The 26,069-nt window shown below is 38.4% G+C and overlaps 1 protein-coding gene across 1 annotated transcript; it reads left to right on the top strand.

The window, feature by feature from the left end:
• Nucleotides 1-484: 484 nt before the first annotated feature.
• Nucleotides 485-24,640, top strand: UNC45B (unc-45 myosin chaperone B). The gene is made up of 20 exons (XM_075195155.1): nt 485-572; nt 2,769-2,930; nt 5,781-5,817; nt 7,135-7,310; nt 8,345-8,434; nt 9,715-9,882; nt 10,108-10,273; nt 11,635-11,805; nt 13,328-13,499; nt 14,015-14,315; nt 16,050-16,144; nt 17,318-17,459; nt 17,562-17,702; nt 18,048-18,175; nt 18,619-18,685; nt 19,481-19,594; nt 20,328-20,443; nt 21,747-21,864; nt 22,682-22,840; nt 23,086-24,640. Exons 1-20 carry the CDS (start codon nt 561-563, stop codon nt 23,344-23,346), a joined length of 2,796 nt encoding a protein of 931 aa, XP_075051256.1. The 5' UTR covers nt 485-560; the 3' UTR covers nt 23,347-24,640.
• Nucleotides 24,641-26,069: the final 1,429 nt, after the last annotated feature.

Below are 26,069 nucleotides of genomic sequence, written 5' to 3'. Positions count from 1 at the left end.
GGAAAATGACCTCCAGAAATATTACTTTTTAGTAACGGTGTAAAAATTAAGTGTCACAACAGGAAAAGAAACAGCTATGGGTGAATCAGTCGGACTTAGTGATATAAGCACACTTCATTTTCTAGAAGCTGCTAGCCACTTCCAAAACTGACAGCTGCTCTAGATCATCTCCCACTATATCAACTTCATTCTTGCAGTTGTCCCAGTGGTCAGCTTTCAGTCACCTCCTTAAATGGCAGGACAGGTTGTCTTACTTACTGCAATAGGGGGGCATCTGCTACTACTTTAATAACCTTACAAGCTTTGAATATCCTTTAAGGTAGTGACATATGTAACAAGGAGTAACTTGTAATTTGTTTAGCTATGGTTTAATATTTTAATTCTGTGTGTCTTACCACTAACAGTTTGAATATTTATTTGCCAGAGGATCCCCCCTGTGCCTGTTTGGTGAGCCAGCATTCCACAGGACTGGACCATTTCATTCACATCTATATATAACACAGAGGGCACAAGCTGTATGTCTGAGAAGTACTGAGGAAAGCAGAAGTCCAGGACTTCATATGCCAGCCAAGGTATGTTTGTATGCTCAAATCACAAAACAAAGGTTTCTGTTGTTTGTGGTGACTATAAGTTTATGCAGTTCACTAGAGTGTGTGTGTGTGTATATATATATATATATATATATATATATATATATATATATATATATATATATATATATATATATATATATATATATATATATATGGTATTCTGGTATTACACACCATATATCTGATATAAGAAACATAGGTTCTCATCTTGTCATGTAGGGAATGGAAAATATGACGCGTAAGTAAATGAATGAACCACTTTTTGAGGAAGATATCCACAAGTCTTCCTTAGAAACCTTTAATGTTGCAACAACTTTTTTATGTAATCATTGTTTTGTATCTCTATTTTTCTCGAATTTCTGATAAAAATGTGTTCATTCACATTATTGGGAGACATAATTGAATCATGCATCCCAGCACTATATTTTCTTTGTTGGAATTTAGGACTCTATTATAGCCTTCATTTTAGTCGCTGATGAGAAGGTGTTATACTGCACGGCAACAAAACAGTAGATGTAATCACAACTATACATTTTAATTTAATGTTGCAATTAATTTAATATTACAGTTACATCTAAAACGTGAATGTAATGTAACCAGTGAGTTGTTTCCAACTGTATTAGCCTGTACAGGCCTAAAGCTACACTCCACATGGGGAGAAATTATATTAGATGAATTGTTTCTTTAGTTTGTGTCTGTTTGTGTGTGCTGGCCAAATACTGCTGCAGTACAGGCTGTGTTGGATTGAATGGCATAGCATGAAAATGGGACGTATGTGTGGTGCCCAGGAAATAAGTTAGGACATCCCCATTTTCTGTATATAAATACCTAACAATTAATTGATACATACAACTGTACTTTGCTTCTTTTTACAATTGTCAACGCAAACAATAATTGTATCAGCTCAAGTAACTATTTTTTCCTGGTATAAATAGCTGCAAATTACTAATTTCTATAACATTGTGCTAGTGATCCGGCAACACTTGTAGCTATTTATAGAAGGCATGCCAGCTATTGCATTAGGCCACTGTGCTTTATGTATGACCCATGCTAGCACAATGATGTCTGATACAGAATCCTGCAAGCATACAAGAAGGTATGATAGTAAAGTCATAGATGCATTTTGTTTGGAAAATGATCTGATTTGTAGGTGATGGACACATTGTGTGTATACACTTCAAGCAACTGAAAGCAATTAGAAAAGTAAGTTTGCCACAGACAGGTGGCAGTGACACATGGCCCAACCTGACCAGCTCACTTTCCATATATGGTCAACAGCCAGTCAGCTGGACAGAGACAAATGAATAGTGTGAAGAACAAATACCAGACCCCACCTCACAGCTTCTGCTTCCTGATATCAGCATAGTGTGTTCTATTGTTCACATTCATGGAATATGTCAATTTCCACAAAGTCTGAAAGGGACAATTTCATCATCCGTTCAGTAGAGCTGTGGTGCATAATTTGGGCTGTCAGTAGGGATCTATAATCTCTTTGTGACACAATGTAAAACAATGTTGTGATAAATCTTGCAGATTGTAAAATGTCTTTGCATAGTATGTAATTTGACTGTAAAATAATTTCCCTCGATCTACAATATTATGCAAAATAATGACACATTATATGCAAATAATATTAATCATATTTATAATAATAAAATTAAACATTCACTAACTTTGTTTTATAAAAACAGATTTGATGACCACTTTAGGACAACCACTTTTTTTTTATTATTAATTACGTCCTCCCCTCAGTGTAGCAGATTGGAACCAACACTGGTATCTCATACCAACCATCAGACAGAGCTGAATTTACAGGAGAGGAACAGTCTTCTTTCTTCTGTAGACTGCACTGGGATGGTTATTTTAACTCCTACATGAATGTGGCACCTGATTGCACAGGGGCCATGGTCATGCAACCAGCTGCTGCATTTAATGCGCACCTCCTACGCTGCACTGAGTGTAGCAATGGTTTGTGTCATGGTAGACAACCCCTTGCAAATGCATGTTGCTTAAAATCATTACAATAATAGAATTATATATTAAACATTTGCAATGGCATAAATATAGGTTTACATTTAAAAAAAAGAAAAATGTGATTTTATTTAGTAAATTGTAGCCATTGTCAATGTTATTATTACTGTGACATTATTGTGATTTAATATTTTCTTTCCGCAGATGGAAGACTCAGTTCAACTTAAAGAAGATGGGAATAAATACTTCAAGGCAAATGATTATGATCAGGCTATTGATTGCTACAGCAAAGCCATGAAGCTTATAAATGATAAGAAGATGTTGGCTGTTCTGTACCGTAATAGGTCAGCCTGCTACCTTAAAAAGGTGTGTTAATTGGATCTTAGACATCAAAGACTTGGGCTATTATTTACTAAGCTGCGGGTTTGAAAAAGTGGAGATGTTGCCTATAGCAACCAATCAGGTTCTAGCTGTCATTTTGTAGAAGGTACTAAATAAATGAAAGCTAGAATCTGATTGGTTGCTATAGGCAACATCCCCACTTTTTCAAACCCGCAGCTTAGTAAATCTAGCCCTTGTTGTCTAAGCATGCAATTATTTTGATTATGTTTAATGTGCATGAATAAAATATTTTTGATCATAAATTAATTTTCAGGTTAAGATGAGGAGAACTCAGCTCAATGTAAAATTACATTGCCTATTATTTAAATCATACTTGCCAACTCTGCCGGAATGTTCGGGAGTCTCCCGAAATTCGGGTCGGGTCGATCTCACGGACACCCGGGAGAGCTGGCAAATTTCCCGCATCCCGCAATTGCGGGGCTAAAATGACGCGATTCACAGTGTCCCGTCCCCTCCCGCCCTCTAGACACGCCCCTCTCCCGGATACAACTTGCCAAAGGTAGGCAAGTATGATTTAAACTTATCAATTTATTTGTTTATTAAATACAAAAAGGAAAACTATAGGTAAATGCAATGTTCAGTTTTTGTTGATATAGTATAAAAAAAGTTGTTGGCATCGCTTTTCCTGCATTAGTGTAATATTTAGGCAAAAACATGTGAGCTGACAAAAGCCAAGACAAAGGCTCCTGAATATTGTGAGTTGTAAGCAAAAGTGGAAGCTGCTCAAATCAATTTATAGGCCATAACAGGTGCTTGAAAGGGTGGGGTTATCCTGCAAGGAACATACACACAACATTTTTTCCCCCAGCACACTGCTATAGCCAGCAACAGATCTGCCATTTCTACTGTAGATAAAAATGCAAAAGTCTTTGTTGCACACATTTGCAAATGTATGTTTAAGCCATCCGCCACGCCAAGGCGCTTTTTCTAATAGGATGGTCCTACTCTAAACAATGAGAGTCCTATATATTTGGGCCATACATATGTATTTTTAAATTGAGAGCCAACTTACCAAAGAGGTACCCCAGAAGCCTCCAAACAGCAATTCAGTGCCAGTACCCCCTCTCAGCTACTGACACCAACATGCCTCTCAGACAAATACAGAAGTGGAAGCTGCTCAAGTCAATTTATAGGCCATAACAGGTGCTTGAAAGGGTGGGGTTATCCTGCAAGGAACATACACACAACATTTTTTCCCCCAGCACATTGCTATAGCCAGCAACAGATCTGCCATTTCTACTGTAGATAAAAATGCAAAAGTCTTTATTGCACACATTTGCAAATGTATGTTTAAGCCATCCGCCACGCCATTGTGAGTTGTACACTAATATCTGTGCACTAAATAACACAAAAATGCTGTTAAAATCATGTATACTGACATTCATTTTTATGGAGGCTACTTTGTAGGTTTGTCTAGATGGCAATATTTACAAGCTAAGGGGAAGAAATATGGTGATGTGCAGCCTCACCTATATTTTTAAGGGTGCCAGCTGTTCAGCATCATAAATGCAATATAGTGTAAATCTGTATATATTGAGCCTGATGCTGAGTTGGACGTATGAAAAGTTGCACTGTGCATGCCCACAGAGGGCTCAGGTATATGCATGCATGCAGAGTTGCATGACACTTGCAACTGGTAATGTAGGCAGACATGGTTGACAGTAATGGCGTGTTCATGCAAATGTGGTTGAGACAGACTAGCACGGAGACACATATATGCCTGCATTGATCATGCTTATATTATAGATTTTGTAGGCATTTTTTCTTTAAATTTCTATTTTCATTCGAGAAGCAGTATTATATCTGCTGAATTATATCAAGCCCCATAGCAAATGTGTTTTTTGCTTTCAAAACTCACATTGAACACTGGTATATACAGACCAGTTTTTCTTCCTAGGAAACAACATTTACTGTTTTGTGATGTGTTCTACTCCCATGTGTTAGTACCCTCAAAGACAACCATTACAATGTCTACTTTATGACCATATTTCTCTTTCTGTTTCAGTACAGTTGTGTCTGTCAGTACAAGTTACTGGCTACACTTGTGATGAGTTTTAAAACTAGAGATGTTCCCTGACCCCCTGTGTTTTTGTTTTGATTTTGGATCTGGATTAACTTTGTGTTTTGGTTTTGGCAATACCGCCCTCGCGTGTTTTGCTTTTTGGATCCCTATTTTTTTTTGTTAAAATCACATAATTTGGCTCTTTTTTTGTTGATACATTATTATTAACCTCAATAACATTAATTCCCAGTCAGTTTTTTCAAAGTGACAAGAACACTGCTACCCCTTCTGTTTCTCTGTGAGCAATGTCACTGGGAATGGAGAGTGACAAGAACACTGCTACCCCTATTTCTGTGTGAGCAATGGGGCTGAATATCTTGGGGACGGAGGTACTTCGGGAATCCAAAACCCACAAGATCCGACAATGCAACAATGACGTTTTGCCTTGATTCAGATACGAGGACGCGCAAACGTACTGAGCGGGCTCGCAAGCCTACTCGGATCCCCTAAGTTCGGGTGGTCTCGGTTTTCAGAAAACCGAGCACGAGCATCTCTACCTAAAACAGAAGTTGCATTATAGTAAGAAGCTTTGTATGTGAAACGGCTCCATGTGGTGAAAATGTGAATGTGATGCCCAGAGTGGATGGAGTTGAGAGTTTGTGTGGGACAAGAACAAGGACCTCAGATTTATTATAAAGATCAATATCTACAAAGTTTTGCACTCAAATAGAACCATCCTTAACACTGTCTCATTTGGTCTTATTGCCTCATTATGCCTCTACTAATTTTTCCTCTCTCTTCTGCTTGCATAGGAAAACTATATACAAGCAGCCACAGATGCAACAAAAGGTAGGTTGACAGTACAGAAGAATATTGTTTACCGTAATGACTTTTAGAGATACTATGCTAGCTCAGCCTCTCTCATCTTAGGTTCTCATGGATGGATAGATAGACTTACAGGACCCCCTGAACATGCAGCTTTCACAGTTTATGTATCGCAGAAGCAAAAACAGCAGTGGTGTACATGTGCAAGTCTAAATAATAATGCAAGTGTATTGATGAATACAAACATGGTAGTGGTCACAGAACCTGTTTTACTGGGTGCTGATAAACTCGTCTCTGTCCCTGGCCACACTCGATAACAAACAGGTCTTACTCTTCGCAATCTCCGTTCCAGGTCATACCAAAGGTCTTCGATGGGGTTGAGGGCAGGGATCTGTGCTGGCCAGTCAAGTTCTTCCACTTCGAACTCATCAAACCATGTCTTTGTTGTCCTTGCTTTGTGCACTGGGGCACAGTCATGTTGGAATAGAAAAGGGACTTCCCAAAACTGTTGCCACAAAGTTGAAAGCATAACATTGTCCAAAATGACTTGGTATGCTGAATCATTAAGATTGCCCTTACAGGAGATGAGGGGCCTAGCCAAAACCCTGAAAAACAGCCCCATACCATTATCCCTCCTTCACCAAACTTCACAGTTGGCATAATGCAGTCAGGCACATAAAGTTCCCCTGGCATCCGCCAAACCCTGACTCGCCCATCTTACTGCCAAACAGAGAAGCGTGATTTGTCACTCCACAGAAAACTTTTCCACTGCTTCACAATCCAGTGTCGGTGTACTTCACACCACTCCATCCGACGCTTGGCATTGGTTTTGGTGAGGTTTGCATGCAGCTGCTCAGCAATGGAAATCTATTCCATTAAGCTCCCGCTGCACAATTTTTGTGCTTACATTAATGCCAGTGGAAGTTCGGATCTCTTCAGCTATGGAATCAGCAGAGCATTGGCGACTTTTACGCACCATGCTTCTTAGCAGTCGCTGACCCCGCTTTGTGATTTTACGTGGTCTTCCGTGGCTGAGTTGCTGTTGTTCCTAAACGCTTCCACTTTCTAATAATATCACTTACAGCTAACCATGGAATGTCCAGCAGGGATGAAATTTCACAAACCATCTTATTGCAAAGGTGGCATCCTACCACAGTAACATGCCTGAAGTCAGTGAGCTCTTCAGAACGACCCATTTTATATCATAAATGTTTGCAAATGGAGACTGCATGGCTAGGCGTTTGATTTTATACATCTATGGATCTGTAACATATTTATTTCACCTTTACTTGATGCAGTTAATAGATCAGTTGAAAGACAGGTGTTTTGCTTAAATTTCAGCTATTGATGTGGATGCATCAGACATAAAAGCCCTGTTCAGACGCTGTCAGGCACTGGAGAAACTGGGGAAAATGGACCAAGCATATAAGGATGTTCAGAGATGTGCAACGCTGGAGCCAAAGAACCGAACATTCCTAGAGACTCTCCACCGCCTGGGCACTGATATTCAGGAGAAGGTAAGACCGAGTGGTGACTACACAATAACATTATACTGTTTTAAATTTTAATAGATTGAAAATAGAGTATTTTTGATAACTAGTTTTATTCACCGCAACCCCAAAGCGCTCCGTACTTTGACATCGGCTAAGTGGGTTTTGGTGCTATTAGAGATAGAGCTTCTGTGACAATGGCTCCTACATGAGTCCTTCAATTAGAGGCAACAGGGATTGTCTTTCTATTATGAAGGCACCATTCAATGCAGGAGTGCTGTCATATAACTACATTTATAATAGAGTTAGGTATAAAATAGAACACAACATGTCATTTTAAATTATATCAAAATTAGACATTTTAACTAAACCATCAAAGACAAGCTTTGAATGAGGTGCAGTCATAATGTTGCCGTCCATCTCATCAAGCCACATTTCCTTCAGAGACTTGAAGCACAGCTTTTATGGAGGCCACCTACTGCTGTCCTCATGGAGTGAGCAGATGAGCACCTTGTTACTTAGGGCTTTGACATGGTTGTGAATGCACTGTAATGTTGTGATTGTGTTCTTGAAAGCCTCTAAAAACACAATTTCATCACTGGTATGAGGAGCAGAATGAGGAATGGAACATTTTGCAGCATAGTTGGCAAATATGATGTAAAAGTAAGAAAATCTAAATAGTAGGAACGTGATTCTACTTTTTGCAGTTCACACCTTTAATATTTTCGAATTGTCATAATTATTTTACTTTATTACTGTACAAGGCTCATGCTGGGATTTAAATGTTTTGCCCCCCCCCCCTTCCTCACAGTCTAGAATTGCTATGCCAGACCTGTCTCAGCAGAAACTCTGAATAAATAAAGAAAATGTAGCTTAACAATAATTACCAATTATGATGGCATTTTCATACTGACAGGCATGTGTCTCCAGCATTATATATTATTACCTGTAGTATTTATTATAATGCATAATATGCACAGGGTCACAGTATTATTGTATTTTATTAGTAAGCCTAGTGACCTTGCCTAATCACATCTTCCTCTCTGTTTTACTTGTCACAGCTTCGTGTTCAGTTCTCCACTGATTCTCGGGTTCAAAAGATGTTTGAAATCCTGCTGGATCCAAACAGTGAAAAAGAAAAGCGCGACAAGGTAAAAATAAAACATTTCTACATTCCAACCATTTCTGAGACTCATTGATGTTAATTCCTACAGTACAGACAATATATTATATACAATACAACTACATATAAATGTTATCTAGAGGATACAAGTGATGAGGAGGTTCCAGAAACATTTTAATTATGTATTTATATGCAATAAAGAAATATTTTCCACAATAAAAGAAACAATCCAAATAAAATCTAGAAGAGAAGGTCAACTGGTCCATATACTGTTTCAAAAAATTTGTTGCATGTAGAAACTACTGTCTTGCTTGACTTTAGAATTAAATTATTGTGTTTTATGGGTTAATTCAAACCACTGCTAAGTTTAAGTGAAGCCATAAGCTGAGGGCAAATAAAATATTGTGTTATACTTCATCAGCACTGACCATTAGGGGTTAAACAGTTATTGGCAGCCAGCCAATCACTTTGTGGGGAGTGGTTTGGAGGAGGTTATATATTATCCTGGCATAGTGGGCTGGCTCTCTTGGTTCCTGGATATTCAGATACCTCCCTCCCGCCCTGCATAAGTTAGTTATGTTACGATTTCATTTTCTTGTCTCAAGAAAAGGCACAGTAGGTAGGAGAGCAATGCAGTCAGCGACTAATCGAAGGTGCTACTGTTGAATTGGCCGCACGTCACTGCCCCTTTTGCAGTAACGCGACTCTTGGTCCTCTTGGGTGGAGGGTCCCTTGTCGTGTCTTTGTGAGTCCAGAAGGGGGCAGTTGCGATGGCTCCAAGTTTAGTACCGGCCAATGGTAAAGACTTGGGATTTGTAAAGTCTTGGGACAGTGGTATTGAGATTCACCTTACGCTGCATTGGTTTCAAGATTGGTTGTTAGCTGACTGCTTAGCTCTCGCCGCCATCAGAGTCTTAAATAAAATTTCCTACTAAATAAACGGCAACCTTTTTGCCAAAAATTATATCTTGTGTCCGTGTGGTTATATTTAGTTAAGTATGTTATCAAGGTTAACTCAAAGTGTAATGATAAAAGGTATTAACACTTAGGGGTATATTTACTAAACTGCGTGTTGAAAAAGTGGAGATGTTGCCTATAGCAACCAATCAGATTCTAGCTGTCATTTTGTAGAATGCACTAAATAAATGATAGCTAGAATCTGATTGGTTGCTATAGGTAACATCTCCACTTTTTCAAACCCGCAGTTTAGTAAATGTAGCCCTTAGTATTTTATTTGATATTTGTTAAGTGGAGTTATCTAAGGTCCACATAACACTATTTCATTTTGAATCTGCCTCTTTATTTTAGGCTGTCAACAATCTAATAGTTCTGGGCAGGGAGGATGCCGGTGCCGAAAGGATCTTTCAGAGCAATGGTGTAAATCTTCTGTTGCAGTTAGTAGAAACCAAAGACCCAGAGCTGATCATTTCTGCAGTGAGGACACTTTCTGGCATGTGCACTGGGCATAGGGCACGAGTAAGTCTTCCCATGTGTTATTTTTTTTTAGAAGAAGAAGAGTTGTTTCCATTTTCTTTTGTTTCCTTTATGTTCTTGAAATGTCAACAATAAAAAAAAATATTCCTTATTTTGATAGAGATTATATCAACAATTAACAGAATGTATAGTGTCCCGAAAACTGTTCAATATAATGAATGAAATGTGTTGCTATGTATTAAACACATAATGTTTTATGCCACATAGGCACAAGCTATACTACATCTTGTGGGTTTTAATCGGATCTGTAGCATTATGGCTGTGGACAATGAGGAAATTGCTCTGGCAACATGTAACCTTGTGCAGAACATTGTGGACTCGCTGACCGGTGATGATCGGAAAGAACATGGCAAAGAGGAGGCTCTGGTACTAGGTGAGAGCTCAGGACCCAATAAGTATGTATGTATGTTAAAAATGGTCATTCATGCTTCAGAAATAGTTAGAATCTCAGAATATAATGCAAACAATAGTCTTTAAATACAGAGTACCCAATGAAAGAGTTTGGTGCATGCTCTTAAATATACTCCCTAGTTGTAAATTCCTAAAAAGACTCCAGAGGGTAAATGTCTCAAGCTGAGAGTTTTCCGGCGGGTTTGAAAAGTGGAGATGTTGCCCTTAGCAACCAATCAGATTCTAGCTATCATTTTGTACAATGTACTAAATAAATGATAGCTAGAATCTGATTGGTTTTTCAAACCCGCCGGAAAACTCTCAGCTTGATACATTTACCTCCAGGGGGTAAATGGAGTCTTTTTAATTTTACAACTGGGGAGTATATTTAAGTTCTACCTTGAAACACATTGCTGTTTTAAATTTGCCCGGCAAAGTTGCCGAATATTGTCTGTTTGCTAGAATAGCAGATTAATACATTTACCCCAGGTTTCAGGAGCAAATACCTCTATCCCCTTAGTTATTATTACTATCATCTTTTATTTATATAGCACAAACCTACTCTGCAGCTCTGTACAGTCAGATAATTCAGTCCCTGCTCCAGTGAAGCTTACAATCTAATTTCCACAGGCACACAAGAATACACTCACATTAAGGTTAACTTAGCCAGAAGCTGATAATCTACCAGTAGGGCTTTGAACTGAGGAAAGAGAAGCACCCGGAGGAAACCCCAGGAAAACACAAGAAGAACATTCGGTTTTGTCCCTCTAATGTCTATTCACATTTTTATGGCTAAAGATCTTGGTGCATATTACAACCTGTTTCTGTTTATTGTTATTTGCTGTGGCCACAGCGGTCTAGTTTTTTTTTTATTGTGTTGTATCCTTTTTTTTTTTGTTTATTTTATAATAATAATAAATTACATAGAATGGTCATAGTAGCACAGTAGCACAATAGTTATCATTACTGCCTCACAGTGCTGGAGTAAAGAGTTCTATCCCAACCAGGATACTAATTGTGGAATTTGTATGTTGTCTTCCTCTGGGTGCTCATGTTTTCTCCCACAGTCACACTACTTACTTGGAAGTTAATTGTCTTCTGATGAAATTAACCCTGGGGTGTTTGTGTTGTAGAGTAATTAGACTGTACGCACCTCTGGGGCAGGGACTAATGTGAATGATTATAAAAATAAACATTACCTGTAAGGTGCAACATTATATGTTGGCACCATATAAATAAGGGTTATTAATAATAATAATAATAATAATAATAATAGTAATAATAATAGTACAAAAAGGAGTTAGTCCACGGTAATTGATACATCTTTGGCAATTTTTTTCACAGACACGAAGAAGGATCTTCGGATGATCACCACCAGCTTGTTGGACATGCTTGTTAGTAAGAAAATCTCTGGACATGGCAGGGACCAGGCACTGAATCTGCTCAATAAAAACATCCCACGCAAAGACCAGAAGAATAAAGACCACTCCAAATCTCTTTTTGTGATTGACACAGGTGAATATGTTTTTTAGGATATGCACACAGAGTTGACATACTATGGTCATTTACATAAGGTATTGTGTTCACCAAAACTTAGTTGTCCCCAGGACTTGACCAGTTGTAATAGAGGATTCTCAGCTTAGGGTATTTGTGGGTGTGGAAGGAGACCATCATTGAGCAGGATAAAGACAGGGAAACTGAGCATCCTGCAGAGTACAGAGGTCCAAAGGCAGGGATAATAGGCAGAGAACAGAGTCTGGCAGTAATCTGAGATAGTGCATAGTGTTGTGAAACAGGCTAGGGTCAGTACTGATAGATCCAAAACAAAGAACAGGCTAAAGTCAGGGCTGGCAGCAGACTATGGGAAAACCAGAAAACAGGCTATGGTCAAAAGCTGTCAATAGCAGGGTCAGTAAACGGTCCAGGTCAAACACAGGGGGGGAGATTCAATTCAACGCAATGTGCTTCCAAAACAGTCTGCGAAGCCACTCTGAGCCAATGTTTGGCAAGAAAACCCCTTGCTCATTATTCCTCGAACCCCATACAGGTGCGCAGAAAAATGGTGGAGACAACTTACCGTAATAGGCGGCAATGTACACAGCCGGACATCTTGCGCTGAACTGAATCTCCTATGAGTAGTCATTAGCATTCAGTGTAGGATATGCAGGAACAAGCACACTGGGTCAGACAAAGTTATAACCAGCACGGGTGGTAGGGAGAGAGGTGTACAAAGGTTGAACAACCAATAGGAATCAGACACTTCCATAGATTTAATTAGCCTGCACCTGTGCGGAATAGAAAGGTTAAGCAGCTGCTGCTTAGCAACCAGATAGGCACAGAGTAATCGGTGAACAGAGAAGGGACACTGGTTGCCATTGTCTAAGCAACCAGCTGAGAGCGAAGTGGAACCTGTGGGCACTTGTTAGACTCTATATGGCGGTTACCATTACTGGGCAAAAGCAAGAGCCACTGTTTCTAACATACTGGCAGAGTTCTTTTTGTCATTGCCCCCAAATCCCCTAATCTTACTCCTTCTGTCAATCTTATTCTCACAATACACTGTATTATAGATGTGGACTAGTGGCAGGAACAGGTCTAATATAAATGGAGGCAAAGCGGGAAAGTAATGGTGGTGTGGACATTTTTTCAGGAAAAATGACAAAGAGAAGGCAACGTGGAGGAATTCACAAACTTCTACATTTTATGTCAGCCTGTACATGGATGCAACTGTGTATTTGTATTGTACTCTATATGCATTTCCCTATACTAAGCACATTTAAGTGAAGACATTTTTCAAGGTTAGGGTGACTTTTATTACCCGATGCTTTTGCTGTGTTTTACAATTACTGGCTTCTGATGGACTCTCATTGTTGGTGGGTTTATGCATGAAAGCTGAAAGGGAACCTATTATTCTGATTTTAGGATCACAAATTTACAAAACGATTGTCATTTTTCTAAAGATATGATTTTGTTTTTGTTAGATTGTTCAGAAAGTTCTAAGCTAAGTATATTAATCAATATTATTTTTTCCTGCCAGGACTGAAGAAAATTCTAAAGGTTTTAGGTCAGATCCCAGAATTACCAAATAGCCTCCCCTTGACTGTGAACACCCGGTTAAACGCTTCTATCTTTGTGAATAAGCTATATGATGACCTGCGCTGCGATCCAGAAAGAGATAACTTCAGAATAATCTGTGAGGAGTATATAACGTAAGTAAGCCATCCAGTCTATAAACTGCTACAAAAAGGATATGTGTTGTAACACATTCATTTATTAGTTATGCATAATAGCAATAACTTCAATGTATTATTTTTTGTAGTTTAAGCATAATTCATGGCAGGTGCTAGCTGGCAAAGTTTAGCCCGGGGGCGAGAATCTGCTCAGCAGCCAATTGGCACCATTTTTGAAAGGGAAAAAATGCAGGTAGCCCACTAAGGGGATGGGCCCGGTGGGTATTTGCTCCCATGCCCCCCAGCCCATGCCCCCCATGCCCGATTTGTGGGATATCAATAGTCAATCAACAGAAATATTTTATGTGGATAACTGATGCTCAAAATAAGAAATTTTAATGTAATAATACTTGAATGTAACTTTTTTCCTTTGAAAACTGTATTAATACAAGTGAAATTATTTCACTTTCGCACCCTATCAGTTCTCAGGCTGTTGTAGATCAATCTGTCTCTGTTTGCTGCCATGTAACAAACATTTGTTGATTTTCTCACAGTGGAAGTTTTGACCCCAAAAATATGGAAAAAAACCTGCACGCCATACAAACTGTGTCAGGCATCTTGCAGGGGCCTTTTGATTTGGGTAACAAACTCTTAGGACTGCAAGGGGTTATGGAAATGATGGTAGCACTGACTGCATCGGAGGATGAGATACACCAGCTGGTTGCAGTGGAAGCTCTCATTCACGCCTCTACAAAGCTCAGCCGTGCCACCTTCATCATCACTAATGGAGTATCCCTATTGAAAGACATCTACAAGAAAACAAAGAATGAGAAGATAAAGATTCGTGCCTTGGTGGTGAGTTTGGACATCCTGCTTTTTGCACAAACCTGCTATATACCTTTGAGGAAAAATGCTGTACAACATACAAAGGGATATAGACATTTGTTTCTGTACTCTGGGTTATGTGTCAGTCTATTATAGTTAATTTCCATAAGCAAGGAATTACTTTAAAGATCTATAGTGCTGGAACTTGCTATAGAAAAGGTGTATTGGATGTGCCCTATAAATGCACCTCTAAGCATTCATGGACTACCAGTAGTGTAGAAAAAAAGACACTTGGCCATAATGTAAAATCTGAGCTGGGGCTCCTTTCCTCATCACCACTCTTAGTAACTTAGTAACATCATGTTATTCAAATTATACAGCTCCAATGACCTGTTATTTACCCCATAAGTGCATACAATAGCCCTTTTTATGCAGCAAATAACATATATTCAAACGCGGTATATAAAACAGCCATGTGTCCAGTGTATAGTACAGTCTCAATTTGAGTATTGCTGGTCATTCATTTCTCTATATGAAAAAGTGTTTTGGTGTGTACTTGCAGCCCTACCAGTGAGTTTGTTAAACCCGAGGTCAGGCTGTGGTACAGGAGGTGAACTCCGGGCCATTAAGGGCCTGGTGCAGTGATTAATAGGGTCACTTCTAACATGCATACAACTGGTTTATAGAGCTCCAACTATTTACAGACTGGCTGATATAGTTCACTCAGTAAGAAGCTGCTCTACTTGCCTTCTGCACATATATTGACTGGTCTTAGCAGGAGAGAATTCAATCTTTAGATTTAGACAAGAATGGGAATCAAACCAAAAACAACCAGCAAGATGGGACACTCAAGCACAGATGAACCTAAGAAGTGAAATAGTTAGACTATTCTTACTGTTATCAGCCAGTAGCGCCGGGTAAGCTGCTCCAGCAATAGATTTCTTGGTAAATTGCAGCACTAACTGATTTTCTATCACTGCGATAACTGGGGTTAAAACATCTTTGTTATTGCTGCATAATAATAAATAGGGACCTCAAAAAGCATTGCTTACTACAATAAGAATATCTTATTTTCTGTTACTCAAATTTGTTTAACATTAAAAGGCAGTGTTTACTCAATGAGAAATTCTCTCAACTTGATTAATTTAACCTCCTTTTATTCAACCTTCCCATTCTTTCACTTACAGCTCTCAACATTTTTTCCAAGCCATCCGTTACTCTGGTATTAAGTACATAATTATGCCTTGCAACCTTGCCTCCTCTTCATATCGGGACAGGAGGCGTGATCATGCCACATTGGGGGGGTATGGTCACACCCCTTGGAGGCATGTCTAGCATTTTTGAAGTGCTAGCTGTCCTGTATTCTCTACCCCGCCCCTCCAAACACCATTCATAGCCGTATGCGTGTGGCACCAGTTCACAGCAGCTCTGCTATGCAAAACAGCAGTGAATGAGGCATATGTCCCAAATTTCTCACCTGCGGAACAAAGCTGTCCTGTGCAGCATAGTGGGACAGAGCCCTCAAATTGGCACTGTCCTGCCTAATTTGGACAGTTGGGAGGAATGCATAAATGATCTTGTATTTAATAATTATTTACTACAATTATGCAACTTCGTAATATGTAGGCACTATATAAAGGTAATAAACTTCTAAAAACGACTTTACGTCCAATTTCTTACATCCAACTCCTCCACACCATGTATTACACTATTTTATTATGGTACTGAGGACTATGAATGATATGTGTGACTATTGAATTGCAGGGTCTCTGCAAACTGGGATCTGCTGGAGGTACAGACTATGCTTTAAGGCAGTTTGCTGAGGGATCTACTGATAAACTTGCCAAGCAATGCAGGAAGTAAGTATTTCTAGAATACAAAATGTCCTTGTCATGATCATCGCCTAAACAGAAGAATTAGGAAAATAATATGCAAATGTTGTTATGAGCTATCCTAGAATCAGAAGTTACTTTAGTCAAAATGATTACTAGTAACTTGACGTGTTAAGCAAACAAGGGGTTAATTTATTTTTATGAAAGAAACAAACATACGTCAGAGGCCTGCTTTATGTGACCTTGATTGCTTAGGCTGGGTACACACTACTAGGTTTTCAGTCGATTATCGGGCCAATCACAGGATAAACAACCATTCGGCCTGATATTGCATTAGTGTGTATACTCCAACAACAAATGATTATCTTTCCAAAGCACATCACATCAATTCATTTGATTTTTAAACTGAACTAAAAATCTCTTTCAATGATGGAACAATGTTGTTCCACTCCTGCAGTGTGTATGCACTCACGACCAGCAGTGTACATAGATCTCTATGGAGTGTGCAGATTCACAATCTTTTCAGCTAATGTTTATGGCAGATGAAGAGCACAGATCTCAAGGTAAATCCTGTAAAACATGTTTAGTGTGTACATATGAATCGGCATACTGATCGGGAGCAATCAACTAATTTTTTTTACCCAGTTAAGAGTTCAAAGCACTAGAATCCCTTGGGCAATGAAGAAACATATGGGGGAAATCCAAATTCAACATATATTCATTATAGGAAACAGAACTGACCAAAGAACTACATTTCATAAAACATGATTATGCAGAGTACTATATAAGTTTGTAATCTCTAAAAGTGGCAAAAACATGTGTCAATGATATATACTGATGCTATAAGGAATCTATAGACATGATATATGTATCTATATATGTATAGCTGTATCTATCCAGAGAATCAATATAAATAAATCATATTTCATATGTATATGTGAAAAATCATTTGCATCCATTCAAGTCTACCTTGAAACTTTGGATTTCTCCTATACATTATTGGCTCCACTAGCTCTCATAATATCACCTGAACTTGAGAGGCTTGTTCATTGCATAAATATGAGCAAGTATTGAGTATGTGAACCCAAAATATGTTCTGAAATCAAGTTTAGTAGGTTTAGATGTTTTGGTCTTTGTTTATCTATCCTTCTGTTTGATAATAATTGTTTAATCTGGAAAGTGATTGGTGTCTCTTAAAAGGTGGTTGTGTAACCCGAACATTGACATGCAGACTAGGAAGTGGGCAGTGGAAGGTCTGGCTTATCTGACATTAGATGCAGATGTCAAGGATGACTTTGTTGAAGATGACCAAGCTCTGAAAGCCATGTTTGAGCTGTCTAAGGTGTGTAAGGCCATTCAGGCACCTGTCGTTCATTTCTGATAACAAGAATGACTGTTACATTCAGATATGCTGATTGTGCTATTTCAATTATATCTCATACAGACAAGCGATAAGACTGTTCTGTACTCTGTAGCTTCCACTCTGGTCAACTGTACAAACAGCTATGACGTAAAGGAGGTCATACCTGAGCTGGTACAGCTGGCTAAGTTCTCCAAGCAGCATGTTCCTGAACAGCACCCAAAGGTAAGTGGAGGACCAGTCATGTGCTGATACTTTACAAAAACAGAAAATCTGGCACTCACCAATAGTTTCCAAATTACATTACAATCCTATATTGTTTAAATTATTCACATTTTACTTGTTGAATATTTTATTTCACTTTTATAGTTCCAATAAAATAAAAAATGTAAAGTTCCAAAAAATATTATATTGTAACCTGAAAATATATTTTAGCTATGAATACAGACCGTAATAGGCATTTCTAAAAAATATCTTTTAAAATCTTCCATTTATCAGCATATAACTACATCTAAATTTGCTGTATATTACTGCAACAATCAACATTGTCCATATTTGTTTTCTTGTTAGGATAAGAAAGACTTTGTGACAAAACGTGTGAAGAAGCTGCTTAAGGCTGATGTGATCTCAACTCTAGCTTGTATGTTGAAAGCAGACAGTGCCATCCTTACAGACCAAACCAAAGAGCAGCTGGCCAGGTAAGGTCATAAGACAAGCAGTTATTTGCAGGCAGACACACCACCAGATGACATCAACCTTCACAGTTCATTCTAACTGGTAACCTTACTGCATAAATTAATATATAACATAAACCTTACTTGTAAAATATACATCACTCACATTTCAATTGGTGAGTTAGCAGAAGGATATTCATGTGCAATGGAGAAGTAAGGTTTACTTTGTGTGCATATATATATATATATGTCATCAAACCTTAATTTACCAGATACTGCTAGCAAAATTCTGAACATTTTTTTCTACATTTATACATTAAACACGGAGCTTCTGCTTTAGTTGCCCCAACCATTTAAGACTTTGCTCAATATGACAATATGGAAACTTTTTAAAAACATTAGGTATTAATGCTTCTTGCAGTGATCCCGTGATAACATTGGGCAATGCATATATCTTACGCTTTTAGGGTTTTCCTGGCATTGTGTGAGGATCCAAAGGACAGAGGAATAATTGTTGCACAAGGTGGAGGCAAGGTAAACGCTGCTTTATACATCCCTTTTTACTTTTTCTGCTGAAACACTTCATTGGTAAATTTATAATAGCTAGCTTTGTAGCTATGGCATACTTGCCAACTTTTATAAACTATCCTCCGGGAGATAGCGGAGGACAGGTCATGTGACAGGGGGTAGGAGGAGGCATGGTGAAATTGTCATTTCACCATAGCCCCACCCCCTACTAGAAAATGCAGAAATTTGCGGCACTTAATAGCGGGGGCTTAATGACGCAATCACGCCATTAAGCCCTGCCCCCACTATTCAATGTCATGAAATTTGCCATTTTATTGTAGGGGCAGGGCTATGGTCAGGGGCGCACAGAGGATTTTTAAGGAGGGGTTTCCCCTCCACCGGGAAAAAAAAAAGCGAGAGACCTGCTGCGCATGCAGCTCCGTTTAGGCAGCACTGTACTATACAGCAGCCGCGGCGCTGTCAAAGAAGCGTCTGCGGCGGTGCTGTATACAATACAGCACTGCCGCGGACGCTACTTTGACAGCGCCGCAGCTGCTATATAGTACAGTGCCAATATGTAGGGCACTTCTTTAACGGAGGGGAGGGGTTTCTGGAGACCCAGAAACCCCCCCCTGCGTGCGCCCCTGATGGTGACGCAATGACATCACCATGCCCCCCCTCCACATGGATCAGGGAAATTGTCTGCTGGTGCAGGAGGACTCCCCAAAATTCTGGAGCCTCCCGGAAATTCTGAAAGAGTAGGCAAGTATGAGCTATTGCATAAAATGTATAACATTATCACATGTTGTTTGTCTTGGACAGGCCATGATCCCTTTGGCTCTGGAAGGTACTGAAGTAGGCAAAACAAAGGCCTCTCATGGTCTGGCTAAGATTGCAGCTGTATCCAACCCTGACATTGCATTCCCTGGAGAGAGGGTACGTATATCCATGGGACCACGCACAGCCTATGTAAATATCAAATGTTGCAGGAATGTGTAAAGCCAATATTTAGTTAATAGCAATTATGTTTCTGCTTATTGAGCTTTACTGGGCACTGATGCGCCTACAGGGTTTGCCCAGAGCACATCAAGGTACACACTATTTTTTTGGGAAGATACCTTATAAGCTGCCTAGGTGTGCAGAGGAGCAGGTAGATCTGAAGCAGCACACTGTATAAATGTTACATCACAGACCAACCTGCTACTTTAGAACCACCCCTTTCATTAAAATAATCCTTTCTGTATTTCTAAATACAGTGCTTAGTAGCTATGCCTTGGAATAGCATGCGAGTAAGTGAAACTTGGTTCCTCCATTTATTATGTGTCATTCTTTTTGTGTGAAGCTTTCCATTCCTTGGAGCAACCAAAATGCATGCCAATAAAAGTATAGGTTGAGACCCAAAGACTATCAGCTCTGATCTGGTGCAAAATGAAAGACACAGCAAAGAATGCCCTCACTCTGCCCAAATCCTCCCTTCCGCCTGGGTAAACTTCTGCTCCTCTGCAAACGCTGTGAGTTTGCTCCATAAACCTATGCACCCACGCAGACATGTAAGCACATGATTAGACCAAAGATGGTTTGGTGCTACAGCCATTTTGCACGTCATAAATGATTTCCCCTGGGATATGTCTTGAGTGCACTCTTCATCTTGATATTGGTATTGTTATAGGTATATGAGGTAGTGCGTCCTCTGGTCAGTCTCCTGAACACAGAGAAAGATGGTATGCAGAACTTTGAAGCACTTCTGGGTCTGACCAACTTCTCAGGGAAGAGCGACAAATTGAGGTTTGTATTCCACTTCGTAGAGCAGCTTGACACATCATCATACCATTCACTTTTATTTACAATGCAGTAATCACTCAAACATTAGTAACTGAAAAATGAGTGGAAAAAATGATCATATACAAAGCTGCATAAACACAAACCTCCAATACAAATGGCTCTTGGCGATGTCTTTTGACTATTTTGGATCATTCAAACAGGTAAGCCCCTGTCTAAGTCTGTGAGGATGGTGACGATTGTAAAGGAGGGTCTGGGTGATCAGGGCTTCCTTTATGATTGTAGTCTAGCCACAGTCACGGACTAAGGAGTATCCATTTTGTTTTGTGGAATGAGATGTTTGAATTAGTTCCATGGGGTGGAAAATGGACATTAGTGGGCTGTTCCTGGTTTATGATATAAATTAACTGCAGAGGAGCAGGATTTTTGGAGAAAGACAGGACTTAGAAGTGACTTCTTTTTCTGATATGTTCATGACCCTCAATTTTATTGTGTAGTGTCAAATTATAGAACAACAGTATTGAGGGAAATATATAAATTTATCATGGCTAAGCCCTATTTTTGTCTTTTTTAATATAATATGATAGCAATGATTTTATTGCTGACTAGTCTGTAAAGATGGCCCCATTCTTTGACAATTTTCCTACCCAATCTGGCAAAGGTCTGGTAGAGCTGAGGGACTTAATAAGGTTACATACAGGTGAGATAAATTGTTTGACTTGACCTTTTCGCTGAAGGGCTGATTGCACAGAAGTCCAGGTGAGGTGACTAGCTAGAGCTAGTGATGTGAATCCTCACAGTAATTGTATTCTAATAGCTGTCATCTAGAGCTAGAAATGTGAATCCTCACAGTAATTGTATTCTGACAGCTGTTATCTGGAGTTTCGTCACCCTGTTCTTCCTGCTGATTTTCATGATCTGAGTGGTGCAGCAGAAGACACATATTGGAACATAAGCTTTTCCATCTTATTTTATTACAATTGATAAGTAAAGAGTCTATGTAAGTTTTTATATGTGGAAATATACGTTACTCAGTAACTCGGTTAAACAAGCTGTTAACGCAAAGTATGATTTACTGTTATAAACCGTATGAAGCTGTTTTTTATGATTATGGTTTTGTAGCTAGCATGTTATTTATATTAAACATTTTATTTCTGTTATTATGCAATATAAAACACTTGAAAAGTTATATATATTCATCTCAAAACATTTAATTACCCAATTTATTTATTTTTAAATAAAGCCATGGATAGATATGACTTCCATACAGATAATTAATGCTCTCACTCTCCATTCTTTATTGCAAAAGGCAAAAAATTATTAAGGAGAAGGCTCTTCCTGAAATTGAAAATTACATGTTTGAGAACCACGAGCAAATTCGTCAAGCTGCCACCGAATGTATGTGCAATCTGGTGGGCAATAAAGAGGTGAGTGGGTAAGATTATTTGCACACAACTCTGTTGATCTAGGTTAGATGTTTGCTCTTTGTATTTATCTAGGAATGAACTATAAGCTCAAATCAATAATTATTATGTTACATTTTTATTACTAAGAGGTTGTTCATTAAAAATTACTGAGCAATTGCCCACCCTGTTTATACTTATTGGTCAATTTATTTTACTGTATTTAAATCAGTATTCCTAGAAAAATATTTGTTCAACAGATAATATCTGCACATAAAGCTACACAAAAAATCTGGAACAGAGATTCCTATATGCTCAAAATAATAGTTTTAATGTAAAACAACAAAAGAAGTAACAAATGTAGCACAATAAAATAGCTCTTCTGAACATATAAGACTCATTGTTCCAGCGTTTGGTGTGTAGACTTATTCGGAGATATTCTCCTCTTGAAAATGATGATGAATTACCACAGCAGTAGGGGAAGCCGCTTGAATAGGAACACCAGCCCCTGGAGTGGCACAGGCGATCTAAACCTCATATCATTAGCTAAAAATTGTTGTGGCATTTTCTGCTATTATTATTCACTGTGATATTTGCACTGTCCTGTACATATTTTGCTTCCAGTGGAATAAAAAAAGAACATTATTTTTAAACAACAGTGTTTTTTGGAGTTCGTTAGCAATTTGTCATAGAATTCCCAAATATCTGGTGAATGTTCTGTAACCTGACTTTTGACCTGTGTGAAAGCATCCCGCAACCTCTGAAATTGGTTTTCAGTTCATTTGACAGCCAAAAGACCCAGAGCACTGTCAAATTTCTCCGCTATATTTTATTCTCACAGGTTCAGGAGAGGTTTATAGCAGAGGGAAACGATCGTTTGAAATTGATGATATTGCTGTGTGGAGAGGAGGATGAGATAAAACTGCAAAGAGCGGCAGCAGGAGCTCTGGCTACACTTACTGCCGCCCACAAGAGCCTGTGTCATAAAATGACTGAAGTGGTAAGTAACACCCACTATCAGATTATCACAGTAATGGTTTATTTATAAATAGCAAAATAGATTATGGGCATTAACAACATTGATTCACTGAGGTATATAGACTAAAGGGACAGATCTGTCAAATTACTTTTAGTATTACAAAATGGTGGATTTTGCATTTAGTAGACTAAACTGTACATTTTTAGCCAGTAGTCTATGACCTCTATAACTGTACATTAATCATACCTGTATTTACCTGCCCCCAGAGTACACAGTGGATGGAAATCCTGCAGAGACTTTGCCTGAATGAGGACCTGCACATTCAGCACCGAGGACTTGTAATCACCTACAACCTCATTTGTGCAGAAAAAGAACTGGCAAAGAAACTAGTGGAGTCTGAGATGCTGGAGATCTTAACTGTAATTGGGAAACAAGAGGACAATCCCAGCAAGCAGCATATTATAGCTGTGGCCAGAGAAGCCTTGGTTAAATGTTTAGACTATGCTTTAATTAAGCCTGTCTCCTGAGTGCTGACATACTCATGTGACATGATAAAATCCCACGTGTGAACGGTTCATTCCCCTTGTATAAAAGGGGCATAAAGAAGTGAGTTTTTTTTAATACACACAAGTAACGGTGCTCAGATATGTACATAGTTACTCTACTGCCTGAAACAGCAACTAAATTGGCACCTTTCTAATCCTTCACAAAAACAATTACAAACATTTGTATACGTGCAGTGCATACTATAAAACACAAATCATTAACCTAGTAACAAGTTAGAAATGAGTAATATTAGCTTATGCAGCAAGAATATTTGCTTTTTTGCTTCTTAAATCCTTCCATTTTTCTGCCCCCATAAGCCTGTTTCTTGAGTCATTATAGGAACACCCTTGATGGGTGTTTGCAGGAATGTCAATCCATACATGTAGGAGGTAGGCATTTGTAGACGTCACCTGTGATAAATATACTTTCTAAAACCATGTTCATTGTGAAATGTTAAAATTAACTGTTTTCAGCATTCCCCGCTAACATCATGGGTAATAAAAAGCTGTGGATCCATCATGGGTAATAAAAAAGCTGTGGATGAGCACACTTTTTAAATACACTGTACAGAGAAAGTAAGAATCATTATTATTGAAATACACAATTTATATTAACAAAATGCTTCACATAACCATCTACGAGATATGGACATGATTTTACAAAAACAACAAAAAAACTGCTGTGAACTGACATTTTTGGAAAGATCACAGATGTATTCCATAAATAATATAAATATTCAAATATTTTTGATCCAGGTGCACTATTATTAATTGCTTCTGTAATTGATTTTCGCCTCAGGATGTGTCAGTTCAATGTCCTTATATTTACTGGGAAGGAATAATAGCACTTTTTAAAATGTAGAGCCAATTTATAATCTGCCACGTCAGTTTTGATTTTTGACCAATGGGGAGACTTCCTTTTCCTTCGTTGTCTAAATGTGCATCCTACCGAAGTAGGAGCACGTGCATCTTAGTATATGGAGAATATAATTGGACCCACAGGTAATTCAAACTCTTATACAGGATTTTGGTTTATTTTATCATTTCACATAGAACACATGAGCTGCATGGATGGTAACCAGTTTTTATTCCTAATGTTTATTATATGTAAGCAAATGTCCAATATTTTGTCCTGTCCTGTATGTTATTTTAGGTTAGGATGAAACATAATTTTAGTGGTTTTGGTTCATGTTTTAAAATGTACCAATGTTTTCTCATTTTCTGTAGTACAAAGGAATTTATAGCATAATGTTTAATAAAATTAACTTTATATTTATTCTGATTATTCTCTTGTTTATTAAGAACTATTTTTGTAGGTTTTTTTTTCTTCATAAAGGTGAGCAAACTTTTTAAACCTGTTCCATGAAACATTCACCTTAATCTGCATTTGGCTGTAGAATGTTCTAATGTTTCTTTAGTGGAATTTGCCTTAAGTGTTCTGCATGGAACTCCCCCCATTATTGCTCCACTCACAACTCTCCCTTATTAAATATAAACACACCATCGAACAAAATGACTTGACAATATATAGAGGAGTCATGTAGCAAAAGCAGAACTCTAAGATTATTTTGCCAGAGTTTCAAATATCTGTGAAACTGCCTGTTCTGCAGCAGAATTTTATTTACTCAATTTTTCAGCAAATTCGCTCATCTCTATTCATAAATCTGCTGTGGGAATAGTGATGGTGGAATAAAGAGCTTATTTTCTTGCAAATCGTGGAAATAGTTTTACATATACAGGTATAGGACCTATTTTTTAGAGACTTGTTTTTTGGGATGCTCTGAAACTGACAAATAAGGTTGTGGTAGGTCCATTTACATAATGTAAGTGCCACGACTGAGCAGTGCTTTTTAGCCATGTCTAACTATGGAGATGTTATATTATTCTTAAGAAGACCCTTAATGCACTCCACTGACCCACAGTGATTCCCCCTGCTGCTCCCACACTAAATGTTACCTCTGGCAAAGTAATGGTGGTACCTAGTACCTTCCAGTTGCTGATCCTCAGGAGATTCACTGTGTGCCACTCTCTTGTGTAATAGAGCTGTGTAAACTCAATTCTTTCAATCAGTAGGTTTTATATAGATGTCTGTGTGAATCATGACATTAAAGCGCTTTCCTGAGGTATACAAAAGCAAGCACATCATCTGTATACCACCACTAGATCATCTGTATACCACCACTAGATCATCTGTATACCACCACTAGATCATCTGTATACCACCACTAGATCATCTGTATACCACCACTAGATCATCTGTATACCACCACTAGATCATCTGTATACCACCACTAGATCATCTGTATACCGAAAACAGATAGCGGAGATGTTTTCCTTCATTAAATGCAAAGTAAAGATGAATTAATCAGAGAGCAATCCTAAATAGAGATTCCATGCTGTTTAAATTAGAATGTCACATTAGATGATAGATCAAGTGTTGCCGCCGTATAGCCAAAAGGACGATACACAAGAATAATAAATGCAGTGGTTATATAACTTTACAAGAGAAATGTTATAGGGGCAGTATATAGAAAATATAAAGAGACATTCTCAAGAGGAGAGAAACAGAAAGACATAGCACACTGACTGGTGCTAGCAGAGAATTCAGTATAGAAAACATTTCCTTCATGAGACTGAAGGCTAAACTCTAAAATGAAATAAGCAAATTATATTTAGGGTTAATATCTTTTCCTTGAAGGACTACT

The sequence above is a fragment of the Mixophyes fleayi genome, chromosome 2 (genome assembly GCF_038048845.1).
Source record: "Mixophyes fleayi isolate aMixFle1 chromosome 2, aMixFle1.hap1, whole genome shotgun sequence".
In the NCBI taxonomy this organism is placed as follows: domain Eukaryota; kingdom Metazoa; phylum Chordata; class Amphibia; order Anura; family Limnodynastidae; genus Mixophyes; species Mixophyes fleayi.
Note: the sequence above shows the minus strand (reverse complement) of the source record. Positions and strands in the feature narration are given on the sequence as shown.

What these genes read in the sequence shown, in the direction of transcription:
- UNC45B (XM_075195155.1), top strand. An exon ending in AGCCACAGATGCAACAAAAG is followed by an intron (nt 5,818 to 7,134) that starts GTAGGTTGACAG and finishes CTTAAATTTCAG; the next exon opens with CTATTGATGTGGATGCATCA. An exon ending in GCACTGGGCATAGGGCACGA is followed by an intron (nt 9,883 to 10,107) that starts GTAAGTCTTCCC and finishes TATGCCACATAG; the next exon opens with GCACAAGCTATACTACATCT.